General features: G+C 39.8%; 1 protein-coding gene across 3 annotated transcripts; it reads right to left on the bottom strand.

Annotated features, from left to right (window-relative positions):
- Window positions 1–2,431: 2,431 nt before the first annotated feature.
- Window positions 2,432–26,717, bottom strand: MSANTD3 (Myb/SANT DNA binding domain containing 3). Of its 3 annotated transcripts, none has more exons than XM_030551597.1 (3): window positions 26,584–26,717; window positions 16,782–17,231; window positions 2,432–6,726 (listed from the first exon to the last, which is right to left on the bottom strand). In XM_030551597.1, exons 2-3 carry the CDS (start codon window positions 17,197–17,199, stop codon window positions 6,317–6,319), a joined length of 828 nt encoding a protein of 275 aa, XP_030407457.1. In that variant the 5' UTR covers window positions 17,200–17,231; window positions 26,584–26,717; the 3' UTR covers window positions 2,432–6,316. The 3 variants fall into 3 exon arrangements, with proteins under 3 accessions (XP_030407457.1, XP_030407458.1, XP_030407459.1); XM_030551598.1 differs by lacking the exon at window positions 26,584–26,717 and adding an exon at window positions 26,366–26,553; XM_030551599.1 differs by lacking the exon at window positions 26,584–26,717 and adding an exon at window positions 24,980–25,057.

Genomic DNA, 26,717 nt, shown 5'->3' with positions numbered 1-26,717 from the left:
GATTAGGCGGGTATCTTTATAATCAACTCAGAAATCAACACTCAGTGGCTCTCTGAAATAGGAGAGCTAGAGGGAGATACAGGAAGTCCTGCAAGGAGAAAACACAAAATTAAGTCAGATTGAGAAGCTAGGAAAATTGTCTGTGGTGAACTCTTTGCATTCCTGACCCAAGGCTTTGTTTGGTATAGTTAGTGTCTGACAAAATACAAACAGAGGCAAACTTTGGGAATGTTTTTTAGGAAAGACCATACTGAGAGGACATATTGTGCCGTGGATCTGGCCCATTCACAAACTCCCTTGAAAGATAAACTGCTGGCACTAGAGGAAAGAACTTTGGTAACCCATGGAGAATATCAAACACAGTACAACCAGAGGGAGAAGACTCAAAGTACTGATGGGAGGAAGCAGGAGACTGTGAGAATGTTGTAGGGAGGGAGACATCAACAAATGTGTCTAAGTATCTGAAATTTTGTAGGCATATCCAATGTGTTAATGTGCTCTTTTATTATGCCTTAAAGTCTATCTACATTCCCCTGTGTACTTACTTTACATCTAAGTGAACTGACTTGTTCTATGCAATTCCATGTTTAAAAAATATATAAAAAAACAAAATCTCCCAGAATTCAAAAGCACCACAATAATTCTATGAGTTTGGAAGAGCAAAGAGCACTGTGTATGTTTCTACTGGCACAAAATTGGTAGTTCTTTTATTTTTACAGTTGGCAACAAGTTCTTTTCATTCTTCAAAATTATTGACCATCTGCCTTGTATAAACATTCTTAAATCGTGTTAACATTTCTGTCATATTATTCTGTCATATTTATTATGTTTGTTTTACTAATCTAAATATATTAATTTTAGTAATTCATTAATACTCACATTACAAAGATATTGTTATTACCTTTCAATGTCTGACAGGAGACAGAAAAAGAAGAAAAGGTGGATGGTGTCTGAAGTATTTACAGAAAGGCATGTACAGTGAAATAGATTGACAATGAGACAGACAGCAGGAACTCCATTGAGTAAGGACATAGAGCATGAAAAACACAAGGTGAAACTGCTATCTGTGCCTGACACATACAAAACATCTTTGAATAAACTACCCACATGTATGAAACCATAGGACTGAACTGATGGACTTTATGAGTTTGGCACAAAAATAAAACATGCATCAGAAGAATTATAGAAAAAAATATGTCTTTATGAGGAACCATTCAAATTTGAGACTAAAAAACAAAAACAAGTAAGGAGGAATGGAAATGAAATTTGGCTCTGAATCTTCCTTTCAGTTCCCCTAGTCCTAGGGCTGCCAGGGACTGCTTTACCCTACCATAATTTAGAACAGCCTAAGTGCTGATCTAAATTATGTCAGCTGCAGCAGTCTCCTATAGGGACCACTCCACTGACCAGTGATTGGTCAGAGTACTGTGTACTTTAGCCTTGCTCCAAAACACCCCGTACACAGTGGGAAGGAAGAGCAGGTGCTGACAGAGCTGGCTATGCCAGCTTTATGTCACCCAGGGGATTCCCTTATAGCAGGGAAATGCCTGGCTCCCTCTTTAGGGCAGCACACAGTTGCTGAAGTTTGGGCCGAGGATGTGGCCCAGGAGAGACAGTTGGGGGTTGAAGGAAAAAATAAAGATGAATTACTTAAGTCTGGCCAAACTGGTTCAACAAGTAAGAACTCTAAAGAATACCTGGGAAAAAGAAATACTAGACATACAATCGGCCCATTTAAACAAGAAGAAAGGTTAACTCTAAAAGTGTATCTAATATGGCTGAAATCAGCATTCTTTAAACAGAAAATTGAAGTAGTCATCAATCAAAGGTTGTGCCAGTACAGCAGGTGAGGAAAAATTGACTGTAAGCACCAGGAAGGTGAGAGAAACAATACAACAGGTCCTAGAGATATTTGGGGAAAAAAAAGAGATTATTCTCTGTGCATGGTAAGGCCTATGGGTAGGGCTCTAGACAAGGAACTTTCCATGTGAATCCTTTCATGGAGATTCCTCCCACACTACAAGAAGGATGTGGAAGAATTGGAAAGAGTCCAGCGGAGGGCAACAAAAATGATTAGGGGGCTGGAACACATGACTTATGAGAGGCTGAGGGAACTGGGATTGTTTAGTCTGCAGAAGAGAAGAATGAGGTGGTATTTGATAGCTGCTTTCAACTACCTGAAAGGGGGTTCCAAAGAGGATGGATCTAAACTGCTCTCAGTGCTACCAGATGACAGAACAAGGAGTAATGGTCTCAAGTTGCAGTGCAGGAGGTTTAGGGTGGATATTAGGAAAAACTTTTTCACTAGGAGGGTGGTGAAGCACTAGAATGGGTTATCTAGGGAGGTGGTGGAATCTCTTTCCTTAGAGGTTTTTAAGGTCAGACTTGACAAAGCCCTGACTGGGATGATTTAGTTGGGGATTGGTCCTGCTTTGAGCAGGGGGTTGAGCTAGATGACCTCCTGAGGTCCCTTCCAATCCTGATATTCTATGATCATCCTATGGGCAGAGAGTGTTGGAAAAGGCCACTGAGACCACCCCAAACATCCCCAAGGATCAATGAAAGACCAGGGCCACCTATGTAGACACTGCTGCTGAACCAGCTCTGGTCCTGAGGGAGGACTCAGCTGAAAAGATTACAGCCTGGGGCCATAGTCTTTCCTGTCTGAGCTCTGTAGAGCTGGATAGGAAACATTTCCCTCTACCTGCTTCTTTCTCCTAGCTTACCCAGTCTTCCCCACTGCCTTAATCAAGTCCCCGAAGGGCCCCTCATAGGGTCTAGCAGAACATGTATGTGACTGTGCCATGCAATAAGTGGAGCTATGCAAGGAGGGTCCACTCTGTGCACAGATCTTGGGTTGAGTATGATCAAAGCCAAAGGCAGAAAACAGCAAAATGAGATTCTACCTGGAAATATGCCAGCTTGTATTGCTGGGGAATAATAAATGAAACAGATCTTGAAAGACAGAAATTTTGAAACAAGTAATGCAGAAAAAGACTTACTTATGACAGTGGATAGCAAATTAGATGAGCTCCAATTTGATATAGCGGTAAAAAAAGTCAATGTGTTATTGGACAATATAAGCAGATGCATCATGGCATGGCCAGGGAGATGACACTTTCTCTCTGTATGAACAAATAGACCACAACTGGAACTTTGGGCCAAATGCCTCGCTGGTATAATTTATCATCCATGGAGTTAAACCAGAGATAATTTTGGCCCATCATATTCAGTTCTGGGTACCTTAATACTAAAAAGATGTAAACAACTTGGAGGAAATTCAAAGAAGAGAAATGAATAGTTTAGGGCTGCTGGGATTTTCTTATGAGAAAAGATTTAGAAAAAAACTAAGAATCTTGGCCAAACAGCTAATGGAGGATATAAGCCAGAAAGAAGAGAGAGGAAAATTTTTAAGTGTTATCCAAGGGGATATATATTAGGACAATACAGGGAATAATCATTCTGTAAGTCTAGCTGGATCAGTAAGACTTCCTTATATAAATATTGTTCCAATGTCTCCAGACATCTTGTGGTACTCAATACCATGTCCCTAGGCATAATACTCACACTAGCTATCCTTTCCTTAAACTCTTTTATCTTGGTTCTTTCCAATCCTTCTGCTATACTTTTTTACAACAGTGACTGAATTCAAAGGCCCTCTTGCCCACTCCAAATGCTGTACATTTTGGTTTCAAGCACTCTGCTGTGTGAATAAGGCTCTAAGAGTGTATTGCCAATCTGAGACATCACCCACTTGGTAATCTGAAAATATGCATAATTTAAATGAATTTCTTTGGAATATAAACAAGAAACAATGTATTTCATAAGCAGTGCTATCACCATAAAGAGTAAAAAATGAGGCGATATCACAATCTCTGTGGAGCATGCTGTATTGTCTTCTAGGCCCATCCCATTCAAATCTACATTCTCTCATCAGTCTTGCTCCCTCCTCAACTTTCAAGATGTCTCTTTTCCTCACCTTCTGATACCTTACCTATTTTTTTACACTGCGTAGTTCTGAGTGGTTTTCAGCCAGTAGCAGTATGGGAAGGGCCTTGTCAGTGTCAGTGTGACACTAATATATAGTCTCCTCCATCCCACCTTTTTCATAGGTGCATAGGCCATCACCATCTCCACTCAAAGCATTCTCACCCCTAAACCACAGATCAAGACCTCAGACCAAAGAATTGCCCTTCTCAACCCCAATTCTCCTCTTTAATTTCCCCTACCCTGAGTCATAGATTATTGTCCCACACTCCAACGTTGTGTTCCTTTCGGGCCAACAGAATTAGTACTCTCCGGCTCCACTGTCTTCTCCTTCCTACAATCAATTTGCCAGAAGAGGGAGTCCATCCACACTGAGAATGGGATTTTGCTACCCAACAGAATTGCCCTTTAGTTTCATACCAGCCTCATGTTTGTGCCTGCTCCATCTCTGCCAGAACTGATTTTGTCAATCATTCAGGAGAAGCAGCACTGAAACAGCACCATTCTCTTCACTTTCACCACTGTGGTGCAGGCAGCATATTATGACTGACAGGAACAAAGCCTACACATATGCATCAGTTGCAGGGAAAAATGACCAAGAGAAAAATAAATACGAAACCTCGGAGGAGAAAGGAAATCCAGAGAAGAGGTGGGAGGTGGAACACAACAGAGGGAGGATGACACCATTAAAATTTTTTTTTCATTTGAAAAATATTGCTAATGTATGGTTTTCTCCTTACTAACCATTATCTGTGGGGGAAAAATACATTTAAAAAAACGGAACTCTCGATTTTATAACTGAATACAAAATAAGGGGTTTCTGCTCATTCTTTGTCACTTATTTAAAATGCCTCTCCCTCCAAAACACCTTTTCAGATACAGGAAGATCCTTTAGAGTAAACCTCTAAATGTGAACTTTAATACTTTACCCTTGGTTTCATATTGCCCATTTCCCAGCCCTTGTCTTCTTTAGACTAAGATCTTCGGGAGGGGCAATCTTTTATTATGTGCCTGTGTAGCACCTAGGACAGGAGGGCACCAGTTTCTGTTGAGGCCTCTCAGTGCTATTCTGATACATAGAAGTAAATAAAGATAACAGGAATCCCTGGTTGACATCAGAGGCAGGGTGGCTCTGGGCTGACATGTGGGACAGAGCCAAGCAGACAGAATTCACAGGTATAGGGCACTGCAGACAGAATTCACAGGTATAGGGCACTGCACCAAGTGAAAATCTGCCTTTACCTCTATAAGTATGTTGAGTTGGTGAGAAAAGAGCAGGATCCACAACAGACCTCACTTCTAATAAGGGGCAAGATCTAAATCCATTAGCTGGCTGCTGGAAGGAATTGCTTGTTGGCAAGATAGCCAGCCAGCTGCTTCTTAAGAACTACATGAAGCAGCAGCAAAGCTTTTATTCACAGAATGAAGTCAGGTGTACAGTGTAGTTAGGGGCTGGCTTCTTTCTCTAGCAACTTCAGTAGCATGCTTCCCTCACATATTTCTAGTTCTTGCATATATATCTGGATGATAGGATAGGACTGAGAGAAGACAGCCAAAAGTAGCTGCTTCTGGGAAAATATCCTCTTCTTTCCCTCTTTCCAACAGTTATGGCCCTAGCAACTAGCAGGCCAGTGCCCAATCATTGTCTCAATCAGCCAGATGGTTGGAGGTTTTGATTTCCTTTCCCTGCAAATTACCTACTAGAATGGTCCTCTTGTCTCCTCACCGGCTCCGTCATTTTCACTTACCTGCTGCAGAGAAGGAATAATAAATAAAATAATAATAAAAAAGGAAAGGGGGAGGGGATTTCCTCTATGTCCCTGTATAGCAATTGGGTTACTGCCCGTCAAATATCTGCGGTGTTCAGTGTGAGAACAAAGAATGACTCCAACTCCTTCAACCAGGAAATGGAAGAAAGGGCTAGAAAACAAGCATTATAATTTAAAGTGTAAAGTTGTAAAGCTGAAGTTTAAAACATACTCTAATTTCAGGTGTGTCTACTCTATAGGAACTTCCTAGATTTAAAAACAGTGGTTGGAATTTGAGAGAGGAACAAATGTTATGCTCACAATTCACAAGTACTACTGTGCATATCTGAAACTCAAAGAAGAGACAATTTATTTTCAGCGCTCACCCACAAATGAACTATAGAACTTTCCCCTATTAGACTCATCCAATCTGTATTCCTAGATGGTATTAAGGAGTCCAAACATGTTCACTATTGACTGAACATCCATTCTCTCACACTACATTAATTTTAATAGACCCTCTTGCCAATACACCTTAGTAACAATGTGCTCAACCAGATTTTCTCAGCCCACCATAAATTCTAGGGTGAATTAGGAAAGGGTCTGTTAAAGGATGATACAGGCCATTCTTTTGTGATGGTTTGCAGTTTTCTCTCCCAATACATTTTCTTTTTATTTAGCACTTCCATTTTTATCCTGTGTTCCTCTTCAGCCATCTCACACTCCCTTTCTATCTGTTGTATTTTTGCCACATGCACTTCATTCATTTGTATCAGCTGCAGTTGTAAAATTGACATTTGCTGGTGATGCTCTTCCTCATGCATCTTTTTCAAAGCTCCCTCTTGAGTGGCTTTACTTCGATAGTTTTTATTCGCTGTTATTCTGACAGCTGAACATGAGGGCTCAGGTTGGGAGGTGCCTTCACATATTGGGAAATGTACTATCTCTTTCTCTTCATCACACAGTTCTCTGTTTGAGACAGAAAATGACTCTGCAAAAAAACAGCAAACAAACCTGTAAGATACCCTCTTTTTTTCAAACAGCGTGATTGTGTAAGGAATAACAGTCATCGGTCGACACATCACATGCACACCTTGTGCTTCTGTAATGTAATCAGGGGCGGCTCTAGACATTTCGCCGCCCCAAGCACGGCATCACGCTGTGGGGGGCACTCTGCCGGTGGCCAGTCCCGTGGCTCCAGTGGGCCTCCCGCAGGTGTTCCTGTGGAGGGTCCTCTGGTCCCACGGCTTCCGTGGACCCTCCGCAGGCATGCCGCCAAAGACGGCCTGCCTGCTGCCTCCCCGGCGGACGGCAGAGCGCCCCCTGCGGCATGCCACCCCAAGCACGCGCTTGGTGCGCTGGGGACTGGAGCCGCCCCTGAATGTAATGTAGGAGCCACCAAGTGACACAGTCTAAATATTTAGCATTCCCTTTATATTTTGACAGAGCATGTGATAAGATCTTCAATCGCTCTCCTAGAATTGTATCTGAGGTAAGGAAGCACTGGCTCCTACACTAAACTAGAGATTTAGTATACTATTTACCCCTTAAGCACCACTCCCGTACACCCCAGAAGTATGCATTTTTACATCTATTTATGTAGGACCAAATTATATCAACCTTACTTTGAGGTATGCCTTATCAGTGCAATTGAAATGAATAGGACTATTTGTTCAACAAAATACTGCTGAGACTAAAGGTGTTAGGAAATAGGAGTACTATTACAGATCACCACGTGTGTACCATAAATAGAATATTAACAATTACAAAAACAAACAGATCACTTTGTTTAGAGAAATAATAGGTAACAATGCAGTCAACTTTTTCCTTTGGGGGGGGGGATACCAAGTTACAGGATGATCCTTCTTACACAACCCAAGATACATTGTCCCACCTTCTTTGTGCAAAGAACTGTATTTAGACAACAACAAACCAATGCAAATCCATTATACTTATTTCATTTGTTTTTTTTTTTTAAATAGTAATATTTCTTTAGCAGGTGAGTGCATTCTCTCTTAGTAGTGAATAAATGATAAGCAAATGCTACAGTACTACAATAAAGTAATAATCACTAAGTATCTCCCCTTTCTCTAATTTTACAGTGTAGGTACTTGATATACTTTTTATAACACTTTTTTAGTCATTTATTTAATTTGGTCAATTTTTTCATTTCCAGTGACAAGCAACCAATAGTCTAGTGGTTACTAACCGATGAGAGATTAATTCTTTATTTCTTTGAATAAGACCATCTCTACCAGTGGCTCTTTTGGTTTTCAAATCCATCTCAATGCTTTCATAAATTGGAGCTATGCATTATTGCATAAAAATAGAGCCAGCAGCAGGAGGCGGGAGGGATAGCTCAGTGGTTTGAGCATTGGCCTGCTAAACTCAGGGTTGTGAGCTCAATCCTTGAGGGGGCCACTTAGGGATCCGGGGCAAAAATCAGTACTTGGTCCTGCTAGTGAAGGCAGGGGGCTGGACTCAATGATTTTTCAAGGTCCCTTCCAGTTCTAGGAGATTGGTATATCTCCTATTATTATTAATTTATTCAAAGCTCCCTTCTGTGCCATCCTAATCAGAGCCAGTGAAGGAACTAATTCCTTATTATGCAAGGGGTATAGTAGATGCCCTCCTGCAGGGTCACTCCACCTGTACTCTCAATGAATAAGGGCCAGCTTTGATACCTCTCATCTTCTCTCACAAATGTCTCAAGTATTCTTCCGTGCTGCTTCTTTCAAAATATATCTGCCAGCCTTTCATCTCATTCAAATCCTTCCTAAAACCCCTTTCAGTACATCATTTACCAAAAACGTGTTTTAACACCTTTCTTGACCTATCAGGACATACATATGTTTAACCTGAAGCAATGTTTAATCATGTCTTTAGCCTATGCCCTTCCTTGCTCCTTTTCTTCCAGGTTGTAACTTCACTTGTCTCTTAAGACTATAATCTAAAACGGAAACTTTTTGGAGCATGGACTTGTCTTACGTTTCCTGTGAAGTATATACCACACTTGTGTACACTACAAAATAAAATAATAAATATTAATAATCTTGTAGGAATGCTGGAAATCAGTGATTTTCATCTGGAAAGCAACTGACAGGTTATGTGGAGTTAAATCTAAGTAGTAATGAAAAAGGATTATTTTTGTACATTATGTAAGTGGTTTCAAGCCATCTGTGCACTTTCAGTAAAATATATTTTATTCATTTCCCCTCCAGAAGCACAGGTAATAGATTTTATCTTGGCAGTGGAACTGCATGCATGGATGGTGAGAAATGCTGGGGCTATTTGTCTTCTCATGGCCCTGGAATAGGAAATATCTCAGTATGCAATTTTTTTAAATATTTGGATCATGCCCAAGTCTCTTAAAAAAAAATTAACCACTGATGCTCAGAAAACGGTCTGAATTTCAAGAAGTCTCAGTATGCCAAATCAATGTGTGCAATCTGTTGTCCTTTTGATAAGCTAAAATGAGACACTGCTAGAGTTTGTTTATCCTATTCTGATAGAATGGGAGTTTTGGTGCCTGGAGATCAATATTATTTCCATTTGCATTCAATAAAATGGCACTTTGTGACAAATGGTGCAACAGAAAAGGAGCTACAGAATGGGAACCAGTTTAGCTGCTGTGGATGAATGATAACCATTAAGATGGTTGTCTGGCTCATTTACTAGTTCAAGACGTAAGAAATCGTTCAGGGTGAGTAGCACCTCTATCTTACAGGATGAAACACCTTCTAGTTTTTATCCCACACTCCTTCTGTAAGAGATTGAATACCACAGCTGAGATATTTACCTGAGTGGAGAAGAGGGATAAATAAGGAGTCAATATTTTCAAATCTCAGAGACAAAAAGGATTGGCAGTCTCAAAGTTTAAAGTGCACTAGCATGCTACACTATTACATCAAGTCTTCATGGCGCCACAGGATGGAGAAGGAGATGACATTTTTAAGGTGAGCTAGTTACAAGAGATAGTAGTGAATGATCCCTCAGAGGTAGTGACAGGGTCAACAAAGTAACCTTTGGTTCAAGTTGCATTAAATTTTTATATTGAAAGAGTTTACTTAAGAACATAACAATGGCCATACTGTGTCAGACCAAAGGTCCATCTAGCCCAGTATGCTGTCTTCTGACAGTGGCCAATGCCAGGTGCCTCAGAGGGAATGAACAGGTAATCATCAAGTGATCCATCCCCTGTCGCCCATTCCCAGCTTCTGGCAAACAGAGGCTACGGACACCATTCCTGCCCATCCTGGCTAACAGCCATTGATGGACCTATCCTCCATGAACTTATCTAGTTTTTTTTGAACCCTGTTATAATCTGGCCTTCACAACATCCTCTGACAAAGAGTTCCACAGACTGACTGTGGGCTGTGTGAAAAATTACTTCCTTTTGTTATTTTTAAACCTGCTGCCTATTAATTTCATTTGGTGTCCCCTAGTTCTGGTATTATGAAAAGGAGTAAATAACACTTCCTTATTTACTTTCTCCACACCAGTCATGATTTTATAGACCTGAATCATATCCCCCGTCAGTAATCCGTTTTCCAAGATGAAAAGTCCCAATTTTATTAATCTCTCCTCATATGGCAGCTGTTCCATACCCCTAATCATTTTTGTTGCCCTTTTCTCAACCTTTTCCAATTCCAATATATCTTTTTTGAGATGGAGCAACCACATCTGCACACAGTATTCAAGATGTGGGTGCACCATGGATTTATATAGAGGCAACATGATATTTTGTCTTATTATCTATCCCTTTCTTAATCATTCCTAACATTCTGTTCACTTTTTTGACAGCCACTGCACATTGAGTGGATGTTTTCAGAGAACTCTTCACCATGACTCCAAGATCTCTTTCTTGAGCGGTAACAGCTAATTTAGACCCCATCATTTTATATGTATAGTTGGGATTATGTTTTCCAATGTGCATTAATTTGCATTTATCAACACTGAATTTCATCTGCCATTTTGTTACCCAGTCACCCAGTTCTGTGAGATTCTTTTGTAGCTCTTTGCAGTCTGCCTGGGACAACTATCTTGAGTAGTTTTGTATCATCTGCAAATTTTGCCAACTCACTATTGACTCCTTTTTCCAGATCATTTATGAATACATTGACTAGAATTGGTCTCAGTATAGACCCCTGGGGAACACCACTATTTACTTCTCTCTGTTCTGAAAACTGATTATTTATTCCAACCTTTTGTTTCCTATCTTTTAACCAGTTACAAGTTCATGAGAGGACCTTCCCTTTTATCCCATGACAGTTTACTTTGCTTAAGAGCCTTTGGTGAGGGAGCTTGTCAAAGGCTTTCGGTAAGTCCAGGTACACTATATCAACTGGATTCCCCTTGTCCACATGTAGTAGATTGGTGAGGCATGATTTCCCTTTCCAAAAAACATGTTGACTCTTCCTCAACAAGTTATGTTCATCTATGTGTCTGCCAATTTTGTTCTTTACTATAGTTCAACCAGAGAGAGATCACTTGATCATTACGTGTTAGGTTCACTCCCTCTGGGGTACCCTGCACTGGCCACTGTCGGAAGACAGGATACTGGGCTAGATGGACCTTTGGTCTGACCCAGTACGGCCATTCTTATGCTCTTAGTTTGTCCAGTACTGATGTCAGGCTTACTGGCCTGTAATTGCCAGGATCACCTATGGAGCCCTTTAAAAAAATTGGTGTCACATTAGCTATCCTCCAATCATTTGGTACAGAAGGTGATTTAAATGATAGGTTACAAACTACAGTTAGTAGTTCTGCAATGTCACATTTGAGTTCCTTCAGAACTCCTGGGTGAATACCATCTGGTCCTGGTGACTTATTGCTGTTTAGTTTATCTATTTGTTCCAAAACCTCCTCTCATGACACTTCAATCTAGGACAGTTCCTCAGATTTGTCACCTAAAAAGAATGGCTCAGGTTTGGGAATCTCCCTCACATCCTCAGCAGTGAAGACTGATGCAAAGAATCCGTTTAGCTTTTCTGCAGTGGTTTATCGTCCCTGAGTGCTCCTTTAAGCTCTTGATCATCTAGTGGCCCCACTGGTTGTTTAACAGGCTTCCTGCTTCTGATGTACTTAAAAAATGTTGCCATTACTTTTGAGTCTTTAGGTAGCTGTTCTTCACTTTTTTGGCCTTCCTAATTATATTTTTACATCTCACTTGCCAGAGTTTATGCTCCTTTCTATTTTCTTCACTAGGATTTAACGTCCACTTTTTAAAGGATGCCTTTTGCCTCTCACTGCTTCTTTTCCTTTGTTGTTTAGCTACGGCGGCACTTTTTTGGTTCTCTTAATATGTTTTTTTAATTTGGAGTACAAATTTAAATTGAGCCTCTATTATGGTGTCTTTAAAAAGTATCCATGCAGCATGCAGGGATTTCACTTTTGACACTGTACCTTTTAAGTTCTGTTTAACTAACTTCCTCAACTTTTGTGTAGACCTCCTTTCTGAAATTAAATGCTACAGTGTTGGGCTACTGTAGTGTTTTCCCCACCACAGGAGTGCTAAATTTAATTATATTATGGTCACTATTACCAAGCAGTAGCTGAGAACTACTATGCAGGGGTTTTAAATTTACACTATAAAATTTAAAGATCGTTCTTAGAGAACCCAGGATCTCTCTTATGCTAGTGCAGTGCAAAACTTACTGAATAATTTCCCACACACCTAGCCAGCCAGTAAAGCTTTGATTTATTTTGCTGTGAAAAATACCAACAGATATTTTGTACATGAGTGAGACAGAAGATCCTTCTCCTCTAATTCATAAAAGGAAAAAAAAAAAAAACAAAATAATACAAACCCAAGCTGCAAGGCTCTGAGATAAGATCAAATAAGTTCTCTTTTTATTTTTGGGCACTATTTACCATCTGAATAAGAACAATCAGAAAACAAACCTGGCCACAATTTCAACAATATTGGGCTCCATGGGTTGTAGCAATCTCTAAAAAAAAAAAGGTAAATATCAAAATACCAGCAAAAGCTATCTTTGGTTGGGGCCACTCTCCTTTCTGGTTCTGGATTACTCCTACCTGGTGTAAGTTAGCAAACAAAGGAGAAAAATACTTTTTTCAGGATGACCTTTAAAGGGCCATCCATCTGCTTTAGTCCAAACAACAAAATGCAGCTTAAGTCTTCCACATCAACTACCTTCAAAATAAGCAAGCGGGTAACTGTGGGGGGCGGGCTGGAAAGGGGACACATATATGCAACCATATATGCAGGGGAAGAGGAAAGCATGTCCCTTTTTATGCAACTCATGTAAAACCTAAAATGACGCACATGCTTAAGTACATTGCTGAAGTGGGGCCTTTAAACCCTAAATAAAATAATGTAAAGTATTACTATGGAAGAGGACAAGAAAAGGAACATCATGTAGAATCTGACCCCCTCTTTCAACTGTTCTGTGTGACAGTGAGAAATCTGGAGATCAAGAGAGCAGTAACTGAACTGGAGTGAAATCATACTGGATATATGCCACTACATGATCTCTCAGTGCTTCCCTTAAGAGGACTCACTCCACACATACTACTGCACAAATGCTACCAGAGCCGTACTCTCACTAAGTTACATCGAGGAGCTCAGACCTCTCATTGCTTTGTTGGAGAGGCTGAAGAATTTGACTCTCATACACTCGATAGCATTGTCCTTAACAAAAAACTAAAACATTTAATACGTAGTAAAAAAAGCAGACATACAAAAACAGGATAGGTTATTTTTATTGCTTCTGCCTCATATTTACTATGAAATTTATGTAGTATTCTCATTAGCTGGGAGGTATAAGGTGGCTACATACTGGAAAGAGATTACTTCTGATGTGGCAAGGGAGGAGGCTAGAGTGGTTTGTTATGGTCTAGATATTTATCGCAATACAGATACTTACTAAAGGCTTGGCACCTGCTTTTGGAATAAAAAGGGCTCAATAATTACCAAGAAACCTAGAGCATTGCACTGATTTTGGGTTTAGCATATTTAAGCTGCACATTAAACCCATACTGTAATTGTTATATTAATACGTTATGGGCAAAATTCCTCAAAGGCTATGAAGAACAAATATTTTGGAAGAGGATTCTATGGTGGCTATTAAAATTGATTCAGCAAAAGCTAGTTCTACATTATTTGATCTGCATGCTGGCTTGCTGCCATATTATATCCTGTGTTAGATATGTAGGAGGTTTTTTATTTTAAATATGGTTAGAATAGATTTATTCTATTGCAATGACAGCCCATGAAAAAAATGTGGAAAGTTGGCTCAGACTATATGTATACGCCCAAATAAACAAAACCAAAAAACAGGAGGACCAAAACAATGCCACCATGGCTAACCAAAGTAAAAGAGGTGGTTAGAGACAAAAAGACATCTTTTAAAAATGGATGTCAGATCCTCCTGAGGAAAATGGAAAGTAACCAACTCTGGCAAGTATAATTAGGCAGGCCAAAAAAGAATTTGAAGAGCAACTAGCAAAAAAGACACAAAAACTAAACAGAGGCAGGAAGCCTGCCAAACAATCAGTGAGGCCATTGATTTGACTGAGGTGCAAAAGGAGCATTCAGGGAAGACAAGGCCGTTGTGAGGAAGCTAAATGTGTTCTTTACATTGATCTTCACTAAGGAGAATGAGAGGGAGACTCCCATACCAGAATCATTCTTTTTAGGTTAAAAAAAATCTGAGGAACAGACCTAAACTGAAGTGTCGATAGAGGAGATTTTGAAACAAATTGGTAAATTAAATAGTATGAAGAACCAGATGGTATTCACGCAAGAGTTCTGAGGGAACTCAAATATGAAAGTGCAAAACTACTAACTGTAGTATGTAACCTATTGCTTAAATCAGCCTTTGTAGCAGATGACTGGATGATAACTAATGTAATGGTGATTTTTTTAAAAAAAAAAAGGTTCAAGAGGTGATCCTGGCAATTACAAACCAGTAAGCCTAATTTCAGTACGGGGCAAATTATAATAAATAACAGAATAAAATAGATAAACACAATATGTCGAAGAGTCAACATGGCTTTTGTAAATGGAAATCATGCCTCACCAATCAATTAGAATTCCTTGATGTGTCAACAAACATGTAGACAAGGATGATCCAGTTGATATGTAATGCATTTGGATTTTCAGAAAGCCTTTGACAAAGTCCCTCACCAAAAGCTCTTAAGCAAAAACCAGTCCTTTTTGGAACTGTCTGCTCATGGATCAGAAATAGGTTAAAAGACAAGAAACAAAGGGTAAGAATAAATGGTCCGTTTTCCAGTTTTCACAGTGGAGAGAAATAAACAGCAGGGTTCCCCAAGGATCTGTACTGATAACAGTGCTGTTCAACATATTCACAAATAATCTGGGAAAAAAGGTAAACAGTAAGGTGGCAAAGTTTGCCAATGATACAAAATTACTCAAGATAATTACGTCCAAAACTAACTGAAATGTCATAAAGGGACGTAACAAAACTGGGCAACTTCTGGGCAACAAAATGGCAGGTGAAATTCAATGTTGACAAATGCAAAGTAATGTACTTTGGAAAACAATCTCAACTATACATATAAAATGATGGGGTCTAAATTAGCTGTTACTCCTCACGAAAGAGATCTTGGAGTCATCATGGATAGTTCTCTGAAAACATCTGCAGCAGTAGTCAAAAAAGCTAACCATGTTAAAAGCCATTAGGAAAGGGATAAATAAGACAGAAAATATCATAATTCCACTATATAAATCCATGGTACACCCACACCTTAAATACTGTGTACAGTTCTGGTCACCCCATCTCAAAAATATATATTAGAACTGGAAAAAGTACAGAGAAGGACAACAAAAATGATTAAGGGTATGGAACAGCTTCCATATGATGAGAAATTAAAAAGCCTGAGACTGTTCAGCTTGGAAAAGAGACGACCAAGGTGGGATATGATAGATGTCTATAAAATCATGAATGGTGTGGAGAAACTGGATCAGGAAATGTTATTTACCTTTTCACATAATAAACAGATGTCACCCAATGAAATTAATAGGCAGCAGGTTTAGAGCAAACATAATGAGGTATTTCTTCACAAAATGCACAGTCAGCCTGTGCAACTCATTGCCAGGGGAAGTTCTGAAGACCAAAAGCGTAAGTGGTTCAAAAAAGAATTAGATATGGTCATGAAGGATAGTCCATCAGTGGTTATTATGCAAGATGGTCAGGGATGCAACATCATGCTTTGGGTGTCCCTAATCCTCTGACTGCCAGAAGCTGGGACAGGATGACACATGAAGGAGCACTTGATAAACTGCCCTTTTCTATTCATTTTCTCTGAAGCATCTGGCACCAGCCACTGTTGGTAGACAGGATACTGGCTAGATGGACCATTGGTCTGACCCAGTATGGCCATTCTTATGTTTAGAAAGTTGGTTTTACAGTATTTTATCTGCATGCTGTCATACTACTATATTATGTCCTGTGTGAGACATGTAGGTTTTTTTAAATTTGTTAGAATAGATTTATTCCACTGCAGTGACAGTCCAGGAAAAAATAGATGTGGAAAGTTTTGTGGGTTTTTTTTTTATGTTTTATTAAGAGTTAATTAAAAAAAAGAGAGGCTAGAGGGGAGCATAGGGAATTTCTTGCCTCAGAGGATAACATCTAAACTTGCTGCTTGTGAGGAAAAATATTGCTGGAGATCAAACAAGCAAAGCAATGCTTTTTAAAAGATCAGAAGTGCCCTTTGGGACTTTCCTCTTCTGTGTGATGGCTATCAGGAAATAGAGGATCTATCCACATCTGGAAAGGTCAGCTGTTTAAACGATAACCAGTAACTTAAAAACGTACATAGTTTTCTTCACACGTGTAAAAGAATCAGATTTTACTACTGTGTATCTAGTGAAATATACAGAAGCCCTCAGTATTTTTGCTGTGAAATGACTTTTTAATAGCCAGCAATAACATTTTAAATAGAGAGATTTACACTGCTAAATTGAACCCCTTTAATAATAGAATAAATAATGAAAATGCATACACACCCTTAACTAGAACAGTGTTACTTGGATCACTATAGTAGCATTTATACCTTGATTAGAAGCATCAGGTTGATATTCAGAATCTTCTTCTGGTGGACTCTGTAAAAAGTACATTTGCTCAGGCATCATGCTGGCAATCTTCTCTTTCCCTATGATGTGAGTATTTATAAGTGGACTAATACTTCTTTTTACTTTCTCCCGTCTTTCATGTGCCATTATCTTTTTTGTCCGTGCCTTGATATTTTCCCAGCATTTCTTTAACTGCTTGAAATCTCGTAGTGATACACTAGGTTGAGAATTATATTCATGGGCAAGCGCTTGCCAAGTACGTTGTTTCAATGCAATAGTTCTTGCATCGCTTTTTTTACACTCAAGTACATATTTGTATTTTTCAACTAATGCAAGCAGCACACTCTTTTCCACTTCTGAGAAGTACTTAGCAGGCTTTATTATTTCGTTGTTTTGCATTTTCTACTATTTCTCCTAGAAGCCAAAAAACCCTGTAAAAACAAATAAGGATTGGTTGTTCATTCTGTCATCAAATAATTATATATCAGCAAAGGATTCCAAAATTAAGCCTTCAGTTAACAATTTCTAAAGCTGTAATTCTACAAGGCCTTCTTTTTTATATGATAGCTGAATAAAATGTTGGGATAACTAGACAAAAGATACAGGTTATCTATAGTATAAATATCAGCTCTTATACAACACCACCTAACAAAATTGTTATGTAACAAGCACATGATACAGGATAAGCTTCCCATCTTAATTATGATTGGCAGACCAGGATGCCACACCCTGTATCATAGCATTAAATAACTACATGTAGCCATAAAAGTGTTTAATTTACAGAAATAATTTGAATTAAAAGGGATATCTAGGTCACCTATGCTACCCCTGTCATTTTAGCAAGTGAGATTTTAGAATCGTTACTGCAAACTACTGGCTTAATGTCTAAATGTAGCCTTGAATAGCTCCAGGGAAAAGGATTCCACAACCTTTTCCTCAGATGGTTTCATTGTTTATCTAATGGTTATAAAGTTTTGCCTAAAATATAACATACATTTTCCCTGCAGAATTTTAAGATAATTATTTTTGTTCAATTCTTGCTGACTGAGAATAACCAGCCTCTATCCTCTTCCCAACAAACCTTTCCAATGTTAAAATTCATTGTTCTACAAGAATAGCGCAAATGATAATATCCAATTATAAAATGAAGTGTTTTGGGCTTGCTATAAGTTTTATAAAAGTAGTCATAAGATTTTTGAAACATGATCAAATATATTGAAATGTATTTGTTTATTGTAATTTTCTTTTAGTCAATATTTTCCCCCCCAAGTGTTCTAAGTCACTCAAGTCTTATTTCATTCTACAATATTATAGGACAGATAATTCTGCCTTTCTACAGAAAGTTCTATTGGAGGACTAAAGATACTTGGAAAAATATCATGAGGTTGGGAAGAGACAGGGTTTGAACCAGTAGATTTGAGCGCATTTATGGAGAGGGCCAGCCTCTCTGGGTAGGTCTACACTACAATATAAGCCTGAGTTCAACTTCAAGTCTAAACCCTCCTTTCAGTCACACACAATTCTGTCTGACTCAGGACAGCAAGCCATCTGGACCTAAGAGCCGGTGGGGGTGGGCCCAAGCTAGAGTCCAAACTATCATTTGCAGCATGGATGCAGCTTGGGCCTGGTTCCCCTGAAAGTCCACCAACAGTATATTCCACGTCCTATGGACAGTGTTCCTTGGCCTTTCTATCCCATGACTAGCCAGGTGCTCATCATCTAACAGGTGCTCATCGTTTAACCTTTCCATTTTATTCTGATCTCTGAACTGGAAACAGAGTGAACTATCTCACGTGTTAGCTACGGTGACTGACAAGAAGTCCTTTGCTGAGCACGCTGCTACCTGGTCACAGGATCACAGTCAGATTCTGGCAAAACTCTAGTATGATGAGAGCAAGATGTTCAGCTTCAGTAAGAGTTCCAGAAATAACCATGTGTACCACGAAATGTTGGAGAACCTGGCAGCACAGGAATGCATTCTCTATTATGATTCCAGGCAGTCCCTGTGGTAGGTATATAATCCATGTGTGCAGTATTAAGAGTCTACATTGTTGGGGAGAGGGGTGCATGTAGTCCATAGACAGCTATAGTCCAAGCAGGTTATATCGTGAGCTATAGCTGCACCAGGGTAACGGCATGAATGCAGATAGCTTTCAGCAACTCACAGGAGACAGTAATACACGTGGAAGCTAGCACCGCATCTTGTTGTTTTCATGTATTCTCATCCAACCCCAGGTGCTGATAGTTGCAAACTTTTCCTATATTAGACACTCCAGATGGGCAGGGCCGGCTCCAGGGTTTTTGCCACCCCAAGCAGCACAAAAAAAAAAAAAAAAAGCTGCTATCGCAATTAGCTCAACCGCTGCCACCTCAGTCTTCGGTGGCAATTCGGTGGCTGGTCCTTCACTCCGAGAGGGACCGAGGGACCCGCCGCTGAATTGCTTGATGTGCCGTCCCTCTCCGTTGGCTGCCCCAAGAGCCTGCTTGCTGGGCTGGTGCCTGGAGCCGGCCCTGCAGATGGGAGTCACATTTTGGGAAAAGGCATACTTGCTGGGCCCTCCTCTGTAAGTCACCAGCCAATTCCCCTTGTAGGTGTGTTGTCAGTCACCATAAGCTTCAAAAACCTCATTAGCATACAAGAAGGCTTGCTCCTGGTAGCTTGAGCCAGAATATCCCTTTGCCATTCAGAAACCTCCAGCATGTTGAATGCTTGAAAGGATTGTGAAACCACATGTAGAAAACCATGGCAAGGGGCATCACCCTCCTACCTCCCCAAGGCTGAAATTGTCTGCAATATTTAAAAAAAGATATATCAGTTGTCAATTTCACCTCACCATTCTGTGTGAAGGCTTTAAATTCTGCTTAATTCTCATGTGCATCCATGGAGCCTCTGGGAAAACCTTGCTCTTGGAATATACTGAAGCATTTTTTTACATTTTTTGGCCTTGAGATTTCAAGGATACTTTGGTGATGATGTAGTGAACCTTTTCTGAAGCACTGACACAATAATTTCCTGTTCCATTCCTGTTTTCAGGCCCTTCTATCTCTGCAGGACAGCCACAGTCCAGCAGAAGCCAGGGATGTCACAATGCAATCAAAGAGGAAATGTGTCCACAACAGCACATCCTGGACAGGGCCAGCCAGCAATTTCAGTACTAGAGAGAGAAGGATTCACAACAAACTGAAAGGCAATGTCTGATGAGAGACTTTCAGTGAAGTTCCTTCAGCAGGGACGTCACTGGAGGGAAAAAGACAGAGCACAGCAGAAAGACCTGTTTGAGAGGCTGCTTGTGCTAATGACTGGGAAAGTGCACGCTTCCACTCCACCTACACTTCTTGCACCAGCACCATGGCTGATGTCCCATCCATGCTACATGTCCTGCAGATTAGGAACCCATTGGATAATTTTGTGGTTGGGTGGCCCATGAAACCAGAACTGAATTCTAGTTGGACTTGGCAAATGTATCCCCTGTAATCCTCCACACCTGTGCAGTCCTCCCACCCCTCTGCAACAGCGCCAAGTGCATGCAAAAGCACTAGAAGGGCAAAGAACATGGGGCTGGGGACACTCTGAAGTAGAGGAATTTTTTTTTTTTTGGCGTTGGTTTCACAGGTTTGGACAGCTCACTGTTTGAGATACACACTTTTTTATTTTGTTCACTTCATGGCAGTTGGCCTTATACATTTTTAAATAGTAATTTTTAATACATTCATGTTAACATATAAAGACTTTGAATTCATTAACAGTTTATTACCAACACTACAGATGAACTACATAACACATGCACTTCAAAGAACAAATATAAAACCATGATGGGACATAACTGGGAAGTCATATGCAGCAAAACAACATCTCAATATGACTTTTCAAATCCACAAGTAAAAACCTGAATTCATCTCCTCCATAAGAAAATGCATAAGAGCCACCAGCCCCTCCATGATAGTATAAGCAGTCATTCCATCCATAATTAAAAATTCATAACAATCACTGGCCTCCCTAGCATACAGCAATAGTACTTTATTGTTGATATTGCTATACAGATATATTGATAAACATACTACTTTCTCGCATCCATTGGTCCATGGAAGGCCATAACGTGGTCACACAAAACATCCCTAATTTCTGTTGTACTTTCTGGCTGAGTGTATCAGTCTAGCAATCCATTACTGTCAAGAGTCTATTCTGAATGAAGTGGCTCACCTTTGGCTGCACAAAGATTGGGAAGAGCACAATGATGCAGACAGCACTGATAACACTGGAATCTAAACAATTCTGTGAACAGCACCAGTAGGATTTCCATCTGCCAAATGCACTTTCAACCACCACTCTGCACCTACTGACAGTGTGATTAAACCTTCTTTTGCCCAGTCTCTGAGATCAGGGTACAGTTTCATAACCCAAGCCAAAAGGGGGTCTTCTGTAGCAGATATAGTTACTCCATTTATGACAATGTCATTTGGTGGGCACAGTGTCTCAGCCTGTCCACGATGGTAACTCCAGATTGGGGAAAACCCTGTCATCATGCACTTTTCCAGTGCAGCCTATGTTGGCATCCATGAATCAGCTTCTTTGGTCGACAAGGGCCTGCATAATAATGGAGTCCCCTTTGCAGTTTATGTACTCATGTGTTCCTTGAGGACGGCAAACTATGGGCACATGAATCCCATCAATGGCCCCTGCACAGTTTGGACACCCCACAGCCAACTTGCTAACACCAAACTGGTTAGCAATGGACCTGTAGGAGTTAGACGTAGCCAGCTTCCAGACAGTTACAGCAACCCGTTTCTGGACCAGCATTGCTTTCCTCATTCTTGTGGTGGGGCTAGCTGTTCACAAAGCTCCAAAAACATTGCTTTCTTCATGCAGAAGTTCTGGACATGCTGCTGGTCATCAAAGGGATGGATGATGATGTATGTAATCCCACCAGTCTATACAGTGGCTCTGCTCCACAAGCGCCGGTCTACACAGGGGGCATCAGTTGCTCATGACTCCCGGTATAGTTGCATCAGCCAGTTGGAGTCTCTCATGTCTGTATCATCCTCCTCCACTGATAGGTACCTTTGGTAGGTCAGAAAATGCTGCCAAAATATCCCCCAGCCTCTGATGGATGCTCTGACCATTTCCTAAACAAGAGCGAAAGCGTGCCTCATTCACATTACTGGCTCTGGTTGACAGGAGCATGCAGACCCAAAAGATAGCTCGGTGTTGGCAGACTGAGACATCTTCCAGTAAAGTGCCATGGGATGGACAGTCAAGTTTTCCCCAACACACCATGAACGAAAAGCTAGAGCAGCTACACCAGGAGAGGGTGACAGAAAGCCTGGGATAAGCTGGTTTGACTCTGGTCTGCATAGTGAAGTCTGGATGCATGAGCATGGGTGTGAAAATTCTAAACCCAAGGTCACTAATCAATGTGGACAGTCAAACGTGGGCTTAGAAACCCGTGCCTGCACATTCGGGTCCCACAGACTCAGGCTTACATTGCAGTATAGATATACCCTCTACGGATCTTTGAGGTCCATGATCCTATGGCAATACTGCTCATAACTGGACCTCACTTCCACCAAAGGAAAAGGCGCACTGACAGCAAGAAATGGGATTCCATAGGCATTAGTTACAGAGTATTTTCCTGTGTGTTTGACAGAAGATTTTGCTGCAAAGAGTATCTTTTCTCTTGTCATGTTCCCTCCCGGCTTAGTCATTTCCCCTAAAACCATGTAGCCCCAAAGACCTGTGAGGTTTGCACAGAGGAAGTTTTGTGCAGCCAGAAGAGACCTATTAAGACATTTAGTTCACCTCCCTGCCAATGCAGTATTCTTCCCTACAACACACACTCTAGTATTTTGTCCAGTGCAGTGAGGCTTCTCTTATTTCCCTTAGGAAATCATTCCAAAATGGAACAGATTTCACTGTAAAAATATGTTTTCTGGTATTCAGCCTAAATTTTTCCTTTCTACATTTCATCCCACTAAGTCCTAGCTATTCCTCCTTGTACCATCCTAAATAAATACTTTCCCTCAAACACATTTACAGACAGCTATTCTTATCTCCTTTCTCAGGAAACAACTGATTAATTAATATTTTCAGAATGAGTGACAGAAGAAATGAGCAAAGGTCAAAAGAAGGAAACAAAGGACAAAGAGGAAATACAAAAAAAATCCAACAATCCTGTAAACAGAAGAACAGAAAACCCAGAAAGAGAACTGTATCCTAGAGGATAAAAAAGAACAAACTATGGAGTAGGAATTGCAGCAAGGTGGACAGGAAATAAAACAAGGAGCTCAGCCTCAAGGAATAAAATACAGTTGAGAGGCTGATATTGAGAGAAAATAGTAATGACAGATGGAGAAAATACTGCTTCCTCCTATTTGGCCATTTACTGTATTGCATCTTGATTTTTCATTTTGTAAGGAGAAAAAAGAGTGGAAAAAGAGAGGGAGCTGGGTGGCTTGGAGAGGAGGGAGGACCCTCTGCTGTGACACGTCCTGCCTCACATCATGGCAGATGTCCCCCTTTTCTTTGTAAAAATCTGGTCTCCCCATGTGATGACAGACGAGTTCCTTTCTATGTGTAATCCCAGCATTCCACATACTATATGTGCAAAGAAACCCTGAAAGCATAGCAAACCAGGTATTCTAATTGCCTGCACTGACTACAAAGAAAAGTATACCAGCTTTAAAAGTTTCTTAAATATAATGAAAAAACAATTTAACAACAAGAGAAGAAACTGCCATCTGTGATGATGCAAACTAGGAATGAGTAGATACTAATTTCTAATGCTAATAGGAAAGTTTAAGTTTCAAAATTGCTGTTAAGTAAAAATTAATGCACTCTGCCATTCATCCATGTTGCTCAGATCATTCCAACATACCAAACTGCTCAGCAGCTTCAAACAGCCTCCAAAACCAAAATTAAAACTTTGCAACAAAGCGTGGCATTTCTTCCCCCAAAAATATTATTGAGGTCCATGATGGACAATATCCATTTGTATACCAGTGGCAAGTCTAAAGTCCAATACCTTGTGACTAGGACTAGGGAAAGAGGGAGATTTTCTGCTTTCCAGTGGACCATGCTGTACTTGCTTCTAGCTCTGGAAAAGTCAGAGATATCGGACTGCAAAATCATTACATTTTTATGTCTAGAAAAGCCATTTAATTTGCAAAGCCAACCATGTTAGAGAAGTGTATTTAAAAGAAATTAAACACTGTAGTTTTAACTTTCCTTTCCCACAGATACCTGAAAATTTGGACTCACTGTAATTCAGGCCCTTGGCTTTGCAGGTTTCTAAAATTGTACAAATCGGCATATGAGAAGTGAGTGATGTGGTTCAAAGGTTCAGTCAATCATGAATAATGCAGCCGTCTGAAACTTACAGGTAAACCTTTTATACTACACCTTAGTGTATTACTAATATTTATTATTTGCATTGTGGTAGCACCTAGGAGCCCTCATCATGGATCAGAAACTAGGCACTATGTAAATACAGAACAAAGAGACTGTCCCTCCCCAAAAGAGCTTATGATTGAAATATTCATTCTTTCTCTCTCTCTCTCTCTCTCTCTATATATATATACACACATACACTTACTATTATAATCAGATCTTCACATATACATACAGTCTGCATATGCTCCCATGGAGCAGGCAGGGTCATGGCCTGACTCCATTAGAAGACTTAAGAGACTGCCAAAAGTTGTTTGAGATACCTAATGACTAAATGCATCAAGAATGTGCTTTGAAGCACCTTCTCCTACATGCTTCATCTGCTTGCTTCAATATGTCGAGGCACATTTCCAGCCATTAGATAACTAAGAAGGGCTTTGAGACACGTCAAAGCATCAGCTCATGTCAAAGCATGAGAAGGTGCAGCAAGATACATCAATACATTTGTCCTTTACATGTGCTGAACTTCTGTCAGCCCTTTGGCTATTCCATGGAATAGGAGGAAGAACTCCCTTAGCCCACATCTTATGGAACAAATAATTTCCATGAAATGTGGGCCATGGACTATATATGTGCCCAGTAAGTAACCTAGAAATCAGAAATCTTTGTTGAAATGGAAGTAATTTTCTGTGCATGTCCCATAGCAGCAAGCAGGAACAATCTAGGAACAAGTTAGATACATGAAAAACTGTTACATGGTAAATCCTGAGAAACAAAGTATTCTCACACCCTTACCTGTTCCCATACAAATTCCTCTTGCAGTCACAAGCCTGTGCAGTAGATAATTTCAGTATGCCCAACATTCTATGCTGGCGTAGGGCATAAACAATACATACTTTGCATTAAAAAAAATTATTGGATTAAAAGTTACATACTGTGCACACTAAAACCTTTATTACTTTCAAATACTAAAGTATTTTCATTCCATCTTATCTTGGAAAGCATACTTCCATGAGGACTAAATGTTCAACCTTTTTATATTTGTCTATTTTTGAGTTATTTACTAGCAAAAGTAGGTTGGGAGAATTATATTTTAAAAAGGTACACACAGAGAAAAAACAAAGCAGGTGTGTATTATTTTATACACACACGATACTCTAACTCCAACATCTACATCAATTTAACGTGTACCTTTAAAAAAAAATTACTTTCAAGTGGAGCCCAAGGATGGACAATTTCAACTTCAAAAGACACATTTCTGAGAAAGTTCCAATAAAAGAAGATAGAATTAGAATGGAAATCCCTATCCAATCCTATCTTTAGTTTTCATTAACCACAAACATTATTCTGTATATGGATATCATCTGCTATTTAACTGAAGCCATGGGTGGGGGGAGGAGGTTGAATTCATTTAACAACACACAGCAGCATTACAGACAGTAATAGTTGAGCAGAAAAATGAAGAATAATTTATCCAATTTAAGTTAAAGGAAAAAATGAGAGCAGATAATATAATGATCAGAATTAGAAGTTGGTCATGACACCATGGCTAAAACCCTTGTTTTTAGGGGCAGGGCAAAATTGCATGGGATTTGTAATGACCCAAAGCAGTCAGGACATTAGGTTTACAGTTCATTCAAATGATGGAACTTCCAACAGCCCAGTGTCCCACTTTCCTACAGCATCTAGGTTTTCCTCAGTGGTCTCCCATCCATGTATCAACTAGGACTGACCCTGTCTAGTTTGAGATGTAATAAGATCATAGTGCGGCTGCAAGCCTGGTTTCTCTAAAAGCAGATTTTCCACTATGTGAATTCACAGTTGTCTTTAAATACTTGGTAATTAAATATACATTATTAATCATAATGAGAGGTATACATAAACTATAATATTAATATTAAAAATAGTTGTTTAAAAATTCTTTTCTAATCTTGTTTTAATATAAAGTGTTAATAGTTACTGTGGGTTGTTAGATAAAAAGACAGGCAATTAATTAGTTACAATCCATAAAACTGTTTGTATTCCAGTACTAGCAAAATAAAATTTTAAAGCAACCCAACCTACTAGTTATGGAGGACATCAAAAGCAGTTTGTGCAAGGCAAGAGGTAACAGATGCAGGTTATTATTTCTAATGTTTTCCTGGAATCTCCTTTCAAAATAGACAGAAATATGAATCCTACCAGGCTTTCATGCATCAGGACATCTCAAGCATTAAGAGCCTGTTCTTATTTCCTTGCTGTTTCCTTCTTTCCTCTTCTAGTTAAATGAAACAGAGAACAGATTCTAGCCTGACAAAGAAGAATGCACCACCGAATGCATACAGACAGGCTGCAGCTGATATACAAATAACAGTAACATAAACCATGGCAGAAATAATTTAAAATGTTCATGTTATTACCCCAAGTCCCAGGAAGGCCTCGCTCTGTTGTATATGTAAAAATAACCCCACCCTTAGATACCAAAGCACAGCCCAAATGATTTCTCTGTACTCTTAACAAAGCACCACGATTACCAATCTAATCCCCTCCCCCT

The sequence above is a fragment of the Gopherus evgoodei genome, chromosome 2 (assembly GCF_007399415.2).
Source record: "Gopherus evgoodei ecotype Sinaloan lineage chromosome 2, rGopEvg1_v1.p, whole genome shotgun sequence".
Lineage (NCBI taxonomy): Eukaryota > Metazoa > Chordata > Testudines > Testudinidae > Gopherus > Gopherus evgoodei.
This window is presented reverse-complemented; position numbering and strand designations above follow the sequence as displayed.